The following is an 11,867-nucleotide window of genomic DNA, read 5'->3' on the forward strand; positions in this document are numbered from 1 at the left end:
AGCTACATTAGAAACACACAACACGAAGTACCTACAGCAGGTGTGTGATGCGCGAACCACAGAGCATGATCAAGATCTGTACATTCAGGGTAGAACTTGGAAGCCACGTAAGAACTCACAACTGACATAATTTTGAAAGTTTTGTGTGGAAATGGTGTAGCAATATCAACTAAAGAACTGCCAGTTTAATGTTGTTGCAGTGTCTGTCTGACACCTCCTGTTCTAATCCAACCATCTAATCATTCTCCTTTGTTAAGTGTGAATGTGATTTCACACTTTTACCTGGTCAGGTAGCTTTTTTATTATTTAACAGCTAAGCACTTGATAATGATGCCCGGCTATTTGGTGGGAATCTCTGGGGAAGTAAAGGTGGTTCAAGGCCAGCTGTCATAAAAATAAGGTAAATTATGTTCAAACTAAAACTTCATTTGCCACTGGGTGAATGGAAGTGACTTGGTCTAAGCTCACGTAGGATGGAACATCACTAAGGTGTGAAATGATTAGCAAAAGAGAATTAGTCTTAGTCCCCTGAATTCCCTCTGCTCATCTTTACTTGGGAAGGTGGCCTATAAACATTTTTTAAATGACTCCTAATTCACCATTGTGTCTCCTTAATCTCTATTCCCAGCACACGGAGAAAGCTATCATGGTTTACCCCACCTTGTTTTTTCTTTGCAATAAAAATAACAGCAGTTTTTTATAGATAGGTGAAGTGAGTGGGAAGGGAAATAGGCACAAGTCTACCTATTGCATGCCAACTATAATAGAAAATTAAAATAAAAAGTCTACCTATATGCTATTGTGATGTCGCAGACTATAAAAATTGAACATAGGCAGAGGAATTGCTTGGTATTCTGGAAGGAGGAAAATAAAAGCACTTCCACTAACCAAAGAAATTTAATGTGGAGGGGAAAAAAAAACAGAAGAAAAGACTGATGGCAGTGTGAGTGCGGTATATTTGTTTTCTCATTGTCCTAATATACGGTGCCAAGTTTTGTACTCTTTCTGTTTCCAATTTTGCTTTCGGTGAAGGTTTCTCGAATCTCAGCAATCCCACACATAAACATTTATCGTTATATCCATTAAGTCTTAAGGTTTTAGATTTTCAACTATGAGGGAGAACTCAGCCAAAGATGCTTGAAAGATAAATACGTTTAATTAGGGGCAGAGGATGATCATTAAAGGAAGTCTGACTGCTGCAGAAGTCATTAACAATCTTAAATGAAATTTTTATTTTTATGATAGCCATTTACATGTATAATAAGAGCCAATGATTCTTGGGAGCAGTGTGACAGAAAAAGAGTGTGGCGAGAACTCATGTAAGACATACTATTTAAATGAGCTGGTGTTAGCTATTCATATTTGTTAATGAACTAGATATGCAGGGCTATAAGAATGAATGTTCTGATGCTTTAAATTTTAATATCTAGAAATCAAGGGTAAGGACCAATTACTCGAATTTCCACCCTTAAAGGAATAATTAATAATGATATAACAAATGTGCTGCTCCAAACTTCTAAAAAAAAGTTTAATTTAAAAAAATTAAGATCGGTAATTGAAAAACAGCCAAAACACCAATGTCAAGCTGTAGTAGTGTGTGACCATGGCAGGTTTTCTGTGCTGGTCATGGATCATGATTCTAAATGTTTTAATATACCATAATCCATATGAATGCTTTACAAACCCTGTTAGCACCTGTAGTTAATGTTGCCTGAGATACAAATGAACAGGCTGCTCTTTGCTCTTACCTTTATGGTAAATAAACTAGCATTCTGGAGTCACAATAATTAAATAAAATGTAAATCCCTAATCTCATTGGGCTATTTGGACCCAGAAAGTTACCCGGCTATTACCTGTCTATTTCTAATGATTAGTCATGATTTATTATCCTTTTTTTTTATTGTTCCAAAAGTGGTGCCTTGATGTCTAATGAAAAGAAATTGGTCTTAAAAAGCTACTCATTGTTTATCCTGACTCTTAGATAACACATTTTTCTCCTGATAAAATATTTTTTTATTTATTGTTCAAAACGCACACTACAGACAATAACTCTAATTCTGTTGCTGTTTTATTTAGTAGTGTTTTATCCCTGGTGCCTGGCTGTCTACCGTCCTACCTCAGCACATAGCTCCACTCTGAGATAAGCCCCTCTCCCTTGCTCCTGCTCCCTGGCTCTCTGTCCTTTGTCTGCAGGATGCAGGTTTTGAGCTGAAGAGCGCAGTGGAGTTCTTACTGTGCCTTTCCGGTTCCAGCACAATCAGAGTTTTGTGTTTAGAATTGTCCTTGACATTCTTTTGTCCCACAATGGGGTGGACACAGTGTGCTGGAAACCATGACATCATTATCACTGACACAGACTTAAATAAATCACCTGCATCTTGGCCTCTTTCTGCTTATTCAAGGATTCTTCATCTTCAGGAAGAAAGTGCCCTTTATTTTTACAAACCTTCATCCCAAGGGTGACTGGAAAATGCAAACTTTTACAAGTGTTTTAAAAATAAATATACTATGTGGTTTCAGACACAGTGTGCTGAGTCAGAGGTGTCTTGGAAAATGTTTAAGGTTAGGCGTGAGGCCGAAAGACAGCCAGGACTGACATTAATTCAGAGGGGCTATTCCTAACCTCAGAATTACTATTTTTTTTCCAGAGTCTGGGTCACGTGAAACTTAATTAAATAGGCAGATACATAGTGTTTCAAATACATACCTGGAACGGCATAGTGTTTCATTTTAATAAATTGAGCTTGGAATTTAAAAAGAATAGGTTGGTGCTCAGCAAATCGAAGCAAAGTACATTCGAGGTAAAAAGTGACACCATTGCAATTGCACCATCTTTGATAAAAGAGGGTAAAGCTAAAGTTACTACAGAGTCCAGTAGACACAAATTGCCGACTACACATTTGTACACCCAGCATTTAATAATTTGGGAAGCAACCACCTACTGTAACTTCTCTTTACTTTTTCATAAGAAAATGACAATGAGGAAGGAAGTGCAGCAGAAATCTTGAACATTACCACTATTATGCAAAAAAAAAAAATGCTGTTAACTGTTTTCCCCTCAGTGACTTGATCTCTCAGATGGAAAACTTATGATACTTCTGACTCTTAGCTACCAGAAATCACATGAGAAGAACGAGGAAGAAAGACACAAAAGCTATATTTATATCTTGTGCTGAACTTCTGAGAAATACCTTAATTTCATTCCTTGCAGAGACTGATAAAAATATCAGACGAGGGAGCCTTTCAACCGATCAATTATTACAATTGACAATACAATTTTGCTATATATTGAACTTCTACATGTTTTATGCAAAATGTCTCTGTGAAAATAGACCTTCAATAAGAGACAAATCCAGGTCCAAGAATAAATTTAAAGTGGTTGTACAGTTTAAACAAATACCATTCAAATGTTCTGGCTGTTATATGTTCAGTGGCATTAAATTAGCATCTATTTATTTTACCTATCAAGCCCATGATTTTTCAGTTCTGAAACCAGAAACATACAAGCTGCAGGTCACTAACTGTAAAACATCTATTCTAATGTTGCCGTAACATTTGCTAGAACTTGTTCTTTTATCAAATGATTGCGACTAAAATGTGATGAGCAAAGGATGATTAGAATAAATTCGGGAACTCAGAGACCTGTTTATAAAGTTTCTCTTGTTTTAAGTACAATAATTACCACTGGGAAATATTTATACTGGATCGTGTTTGGTTCTCATTAGTACTATTGTTATCAAGATACAATTTTTTTAAAAGTCCATGTTTCATTTACGTATTTGGAGGATTTTGAACTGGCCACTGTCCTTCTCTGCCCTCTCACATAAACTACAGTTTGATAGGCAGAAACAAGAATCCTCCTGTTTTTCACACTCTTCCTATTAAAAAATATTGCCATTTTAGAAAATGGCCTTTTATCAGGTACGCGTCTTCAACTTTAATGTGACATATCTTCATCTTCATCAGAACATTGAGCTGTTGTTCTATCTGTATGTTTTTCTCAGAAAATAACTCTGATTATCTCCTGGGGCATAAATAAGGAAGGGAGATATTTGCAGAGGGGTTGGGGAAGGAATAAGGAAGCATGCTTTCGAAGGTTTTATAAAACAGTGAAACAGGTGTTTTCAATGCTTGTCTTATAAACTGGGCATTTCGAGTTTCGATATGTAGAATTAGATTTAAAAAAAATATGCATGTGTAGGTTAGTGCCATACAAAGGGGAGACAAGTATGAAAATAAAATAAGAAATTCTGACTTGCATCAAACCATCCAGGGTTACTAGAGGCATAGCAGCTAGCATGGCTCTTTGTAAGTACAAATACTAGTTGCTTTTGACTCTTATTGAAAAAATAATATCTTTCCCCCTGTTTGTCACTAGAACTGCCACCAGAAGAAAAGCCCTTCATTTGCCCCAAATAAGCACCTCTGTTTTTCACAGCTTGCAGTAATGCTTAAAGTAAATAAGTTCTTGTGCAGCTAGCACTATTGGATTCATTCAATTGCCTGAACAAAGCTATTGTTTAGAGGTTTACAACAAGCCTTTTCTGTGTTTCCTTTCAAAGACTCTTCCTTGTTCCTGTGGTTGGCATGCTTAGTATAGTAAGCCTTTTTACAATTTTCAAATGCTAAAGATAATTTTCCCCCACAGAAGAAATGAAGGAAGACTATGACACTATGGGGCCGGAAGCCATGATCCAGACCACAATTAACAATGGTACAGGTAAGTGAAGCTGACCGCACCAAGCTCACATTTGCCCTGTCATATGGATCTAGCTACTCGGGGAAAGAAACACTGACCCTTCCATCTGTAGTTCCATGATTTCACAATCAAGTTAGACATTACATGTCTCCCGTTTTGTTGCAAATTAGAACTCTCTATATTTTGGCATTTTATTCAGCAAATATATCTTAAACACTTCATTTTCCTGTGAACATTGAGAAAGGTGAAGTGGATGACTAAACCCTTTCAAATCATGAGTTTGGCAAATTTCTGTAAGTAATTTTTGCTTTAAAAGATTGCACAAATAATTTTAAAATCAGAATATAATATGCCTCATCTAGGCACCACTTGCTATTTGTCATTCAGGATTCAAATGATACAGTGTAATTTTGTTTGTAAAATGTGTTGTTTTTTCAGAAAGATAAACCAAATTTCCATGAACATCCCTCACAAAAATTGATCATTTGAGTTTTTTTTTATTCTGTCTTTACTTTGAATGCTCAGTGCCCTCTAACCCTTCCAAATAATATTGTCTAAGCAAAGGTTTTATAAAGAAAAACTGACAGTTTTAATTCTTTTTAGTGGAGCTAAAAAAAAAGACAGTGGGCAGGTAGTCAGTGGTATTTTGTTTTCCTGGGCTACTGCTGTAGGATGGAGTCTCCAGACAAAGTCCATGTTCTGTCCCCCAACAGCATCTTCTCTCACATTCTCACAGCACCAGTGCAAATTTACATAGACTCACTGTGTTTATCTCTTTTCCTGAATAAGGCTAATTATTGTTGGTGTTTCAAACAGCCCTTCACACTACCATTACAAATATTAGGATAGTGCCCAGTGTTAAGGTTCTCTTCCAAAACAACACCAAAAAGTAAAATAAAATCACATAACTACTTCCACTCAACTCACCAATCGAAAAAAAGTTACGGTTTTATGAAGTTTTAGAAATGTGAGTAATTAAGGTTATATTCATATTTCTCTTACGTTGATGAACATCATAATAAACCGCTCAGGCTGTGCTTCTATTTAGAATGCTTTTATTAATAACGTACAAGGCAGTAATTCACTTTCTTGGGTATAAAATAAGAAAAATAATGAAAATCTAGTTATAAAAATAAAGCTGCACAATATGGGATTTTGGAAAAAGTATAGAATCCTAATTTTTAGGTACAGCCCTGGCAGGAACTAGCTTCTGACCTAGGGCAAGTCAGTTATCCTCTTTGGAATTCACTCTCTACACCTGAAAAATAAATAGATTGAACTAGTTGCTTCTTAAGAGTGTTTCTAGTTTCAATAGTCTCTGTTGCAGGGGTACCCTCACCATGTAAAATAGAAACATGAAAAAATAACTTTATATAAAAGCATCATAATAAATACCATAAATAAGATACTTTCTACAATGTCCCAACTCATGAGATCAAATATGGATTCATGTTTCTTTTAAAAATAAATATTAAATTTCAACTTCAAGCATAAATAAATGCTAATTTTATTACCTTTATAGGCAATTGAAGTGTCACAAAAGTAAATTTATTCCACAAAGTGACAATTTACTGGCTGTTTTACACACTTAAAGTTTAAAGGGAAATTAACAAAAAGTGTTTCTATTCAGAAGATTTAAAAATCAATTTTGAATGTTCTTTCATCTAGCTTTAAGATGCCTTTTCTCATACTGCTTGCTACTCCTTATAGTTTATATGTATTCAGTCAATAAATAAATCAATAAGTATCCATTGACTGTCTTCTCTATGTTCACTGTTGTGGGTATGTGTGGTAGAAGACGGGTCAGGTAGTCCAAGACATGGTTATTATTTAATTTGGACGGTGAGACTAACACTCAAAAAATAATAATGAACAGTAAGTGAAAATATGTGATAAATATGCAACAAATGTCAAGAACAATAATTATTTCAAATTACGGAAGTAAGAGAAATCCCATCGTGTTAGTATTTAGAAAAGGTTTTATGATGGTGCTGAAACTTGAACTAAGTACATTTTCCATAGTCATAGAGGAGTGAGGAAGAGCTTTCTAGCAAAGGAGGAGTATGTTAGCCAATGGAGGAAACTGCGATATTTATTCAGAGACTAGGAAAAGGATTTGGCCAGGTCCTAGGAGGCAATTCATGGGAAATGAAGTGAACATTTTAAGTTGAAGCCAGCTGATGGAGAACACAAAGCAACAAACACAAGTTTGGGTCATGTTACACTACCATGATTTCTTTGGGGGAAAAAACCAACTAGAAGTCACTGTAGTCATTTAGGTGTAAAGTGATAAAAAAGCTTGTCCTAGGGTGGTGACAATGATGAAATTAGCAACATGACTTCTTACGGACCCATTGATTCTCTTAGTGATGGAGTCAAAATAGCTTCAAGATTACACTTTGTGTGTTTTACAGGGGTGGGCAAACTTTTTGACTCATCCAGCCCAGGGGTGGGCAAACTTTTTGACTCGAGGGCCACAATGGGTTCTTAAACTGGACCGGAGGGCCGGAACAAAAGCATGGATGGAGTGTTTGTGTGAACTAATATAAATTCAAAGTAAACATCATTACATAAAAGGGTACGGTCTTTTTTTTTTTTTTTTAGTTTTATTCATTTCAAACGGGCCGGATCCGGCCCGCGGGCCGTAGTTTGCCCACGGCTGGTTTAGAATATAGTAATACTTGCTATTTCTAGATAAACAGAAAAAAAGATCCAATTTTGGGGAGAAGACCTTGAGCTGGTTTTTAGACACAAATATTTTCATATAAAGATTAGACAAATATATAGGGGAAGATGAGAATGTCCATTGGAAATGAATAATTGAAACCCAGGAAATCAGGGCTGGCTATAGATACTTGAGAGTCATAAAAATATATTCAGATAGTATTTAATATTTTGGGACGATGAGACTTACAATTGAGAGTGTGTTTATTGAAACAAGTAGAAAGCTGAGGCCAGGGTTCCTGGTGGGTGGAAAGAAAAGTCAAATTCATTGAAAGAAAAAAGATTTTAAGAGAGAAAAAATATGAAATATTCAGAAGGCAAAGAAAGAAAGTTTCAAAAGGGAGAGGATGGTCAATTCAATCAAAAGGTTCCAATAACTACAATTGTGAAAGAATGCTGAGCAAATACAACGAACTTGGTAATTGGGAATGTACTGCTGATCCTCAGTTTATAACTCAGCCCTGTTAGAGAATAAATACATATCTCTTCCCAACTATAAGTTACTATTTCTTTGCTCTAGCATCTTTTTAGATGCTAAATACATGGGAAATTGAAATAAGACATGTTTTCTAGTTGAAATTACTTATTAATGAACCATATATTTCTCTTCACCCAAGTCCTTCTGATGAGGATCCCACTGACCTCCTCTATCCATCCCAACTTAACTGATATCTTCCTCAATGAACTCTTATAGAACATATCAGCTAACCTTTCCGTAGAGGCTGTAGTGTGTTGTTAATTAATATGTTGTCTTTTCCAAATTAGATTGCAAACTCTAAAAGCCTGGATTGTTTCTTAGGCTACCACATTGTCTATAAGTGTGCCTTAAAATTAATAGGCTCTAAATAAATGTTTTTATTAATGAATGAATATAGAACTGTTTAACATCAGATTCCATTTTTCTTTTCTAATCAAAGCAGAACCAGTAGACACTGGAATATATACATTTTTTAAAAGTTGCTCTAACCTGTTTGGCTCAGTGGTTGGAGTGTCGACCCCCTGACTGAAGGGTCCCAGGTTCGATTCTGGTCAAGGACACGTGTACCTTGGTTGCAGGCTCGACCCTTGGCCCCTGTTTGGGCACGTACAGGAGGCAACCAATCGATGTGTTGTATCTCTCTCATATCGATGTTTCTCTCTTATATCGATGTTTCTCTGTCTGTGTCTCTCCCCCTCCCTCCCACTCTGTCTAAAGCCCCCTGACTGAAAGGTCCCAGGTTCAATTCTGGTCAAGGACACGTGTACCTTGGTTGCAGGCTCGACCCTTGGCCCCTGTTTGGGCACGTACAGGAGGCAACCAATCGATGTGTTGTATCTCTCTCATATCGATGTTTCTCTCTTATATCGATGTTTCTCTGTCTGTGTCTCTCCCCCTCCCTCCCACTCTGTCTAAAAATCAATGGAAAAAAATATCCTCGAGTGAGGATTAACAAAACAAACAAAAAAAGTTAAGCAATTTTTCTGATAAAAAATTGTTATTAACTGGAATAACTTTTAGAGGGACGACAAAGACAATGTCTCTAATATTTCTCTCTGAATACTCATCACACAAAGTTCATTCCTAACTAAACGTAAAGACAAGACCTCTGAAGTTCTTCCTCAATTTTACAAATCTACTAAATAGTAAAGTTTAACTTTATATAAATAAAATAGTCTTTTAGAATCTAAAAGCATCTCCTTCATAATATATTCTGCTGAGTTTAAATCTGTAAGAAGAAGTGGGAAGGTTTAGTTGAATTGAATCACAGAATTCTAAAATTAAAAGTTACACTCCAGAACAATTCCTTAACTGTAATTTGATAGTTGAGGAAACTAGAAAAAAAACATGCCACATAGCTAACTGATGGCAGATTTGGAAATAAATCTAAATCACCAGACATATCCTTTTGCCTCAAAAGGGTTCCCACCACTCTGATGAGCTGACGCTTCTAGAAACGATGGCATCATCTTTGACATTTACCTACTTTGTCTAATTAGTCATTAAACACTATGAATTCTACTGTCACACTGTCATACATCACTTGTATCATTTTAAATCCTCATCTTTCATTTGAGTCTTATAATATCTTGCTAACTGGGCCCCCTGTTTTCAATTCCTAATTTCTTTAATACATTCTTCACCCTAGCAAAGTAAGTTAGGAGTTGTTTTTTTGACACTTAGGGCAGATGGATAATTGTAACTCATCCCCCATTCCATTTCAGACTCAATCTTGAATGGTTCTCCATTGGTTTCAGAATGAGTAGGCTTTTGAGCTGAGTTGGCACCTCCATGATCTAACTCCATCTTGCCTTTAACAGAATATACCCCAGCTCAGAAAGGCTGCTTACCATTTATACTCCTTTGCCTTTGCTCATGGTTTTCCTTCAACCTAGGAAGCCATTGTTCTTTCTTAGCCTGAAAGCTTTCTTAGTCTGACAGCATCACACACCCTCTTAAAGGCCATCTCCACCATCTCCATCTCATCATCTCCAACTCAGGATTAACCATTCATTCCTTTGAGAGGCTTCTTATAGGATCTATTTCATTCTCTCTCATATTATATTTAGTCACCTGCAGGTATGTTTCTCCCCACTAAATTGTAAGCTACTTGAGGACAGGAATGGTATGGGGTTTTGGTTGCTTTATTACCATAAATCCTGGAATGGTCTAGGTCAGAAGTTTTGAAGAAATGAGGGAGCAAATGAGAGACAAACAACACTTGCTTTCCCTTTCACCTTTTCAAGTTGACATCTTTTTGACCCCTCGCCTGAAATAACTAACCAGACAGTTTCATCTCTCATTATTCTAGTCTCCCAAACAAGAAAGACTCCGTTACATTTGATTGCTCTCTAGCCTTCATGCACTCCTCTATTTCTCAGTTCACATTTTTCCAATAATTCTTTTCTCATTGTCTAAATCTCCTTCTTAGCATCCTTAATTGCACCTTAGTACCTATCGGGCAAAATTCACATTCTTCTCTGGTATTAAGTGCCATCCATTTCATACCAATAATGTTTCATTCTTATCAGACCAAATCCTCGGTAATATCTGGAAAGAATCACATTTAGGCCAACCTGAATCTCTGCCCATGCTTTTCCTTGACACGATAATCTCTCTCTCCCTTTCCCTCCAGTCATCCAAATTGTCCCCACCCTTCAGGGCCATCTCACATCCCATTTCCTTCATGTGGTCATCCTTGAACACCCAAACCACACCAATCTCTTCCTCTCTGAAACCCACCACCCTCAGGTGCACATGACTAATTTGGACATGCTGCATTGTTCCTCTTTATATTGTTTGCACCTCTTTCACCTACTTAATTTCATGAGGATAAAGCAATTTCTTCAGCTGTAAAGTGGAGGTAGATTATAATGATACCTACCTCATAGGATTGATTGTTGAGGTGATTAAATACATTATATAGGTATATATGTGTGTATATGTATATGTACATATATCTTAAAAGTGCCCCTCAAAATATTTGCTTTAAGAAGAAAACTATTCCCTGTTTCCCTCAAAGTGCCCAGTATAGCAGTGAATACACATGGTACACATTATGACTGATAAAATGAATAAATGAATAAACAAGTAATTGGTGGAGAAGAAATGGACTCTGGGAAGGAAACCTCAGTAGGGGAAAGCATTCTCTGTGGCAGGGATTAAGTCCAACATCTTCAGGGTGAAACCAGAATTTTAGTTCCTAAAGTCAAGTTGTTAAAGGCAAAGGGCAACATCCTAGGGCAGTGGTTCTCAACCTTGGCTGCACATTAGAATCACCTGGAATCTTTTTAAAATCCTGATTTCTGGGCCTCATCAATTTCTGGAGGATGAGGCCCAGAAATCAGGATTTTAAAAAGATTCCCAGGTGATTCTAATGTGCAGCCAAGGTTGAGAATCACTGTCCTAGGGTATCACTACTTTTGACAACAAAGTTAGATTAGCAGCATAGCAAAATTGACTTATAACAACATAAAGCATTGCAAACTCTGATGTATATTAATAATTTCCCACATTTCATTTAATGTTTCTACATTTGTTTTAATATTTAAAAAATGAAAGAAATGGTATGTTTTAACACATAAGACAAAGCATATATTTTCTCAAGGAATCTTACATCTTTCCGATGTTAATCAGATTCAAATTCAGAATGAAATTATTATGTAGAAGTTTTAAGAGTGTGTGAAAAAAAACTGTTTTCCAAGAAGATTAGAGAACTGGAAAAACTTAGGAGCATTATAAACATGAGTTTGCCTGAGAGCTAGTAGTAACAAGGATCTATGGTAGGTGCATGGTGATCATTAGCATTAATGCGGTTTCACGTGCATATCAAGACCCAAATAGGCCCCTGTTGTTTCCTCTTTGAAAGTGTGAAAGTTATATTTACTCAGACAATCTACTACTCTAGTTATAAAGGGCTATTAATAACCACCTGCGCCGCTGCTTCCTTTGCTGGGAAAAGAAAAA

The 11,867-nt window shown here is 36.4% G+C and overlaps 1 protein-coding gene across 7 annotated transcripts in view; it reads left to right on the forward strand.

Moving 5' to 3' along the window:
* ZEB2 (zinc finger E-box binding homeobox 2) overlaps positions 1–11,867 on the forward strand; it is a 141,538-nt gene that overhangs the window by 93,671 nt on the left and 36,000 nt on the right. For all 7 annotated transcript variants that reach the window (XM_005862013.2, XM_014536233.1, XM_014536234.1 and 4 more), the window contains exon 4: positions 4,649–4,720. In XM_005862013.2, coding sequence (XP_005862075.1) covers positions 4,649–4,720 — 72 coding nt within the window. The remainder of the gene's footprint in view (positions 1–4,648; positions 4,721–11,867) is intronic.

Source organism: Myotis brandtii, unplaced genomic scaffold, assembly GCF_000412655.1.
Source record: "Myotis brandtii unplaced genomic scaffold, ASM41265v1 scaffold1577, whole genome shotgun sequence".
Taxonomy (NCBI): Eukaryota; Metazoa; Chordata; class Mammalia; order Chiroptera; family Vespertilionidae; genus Myotis; species Myotis brandtii.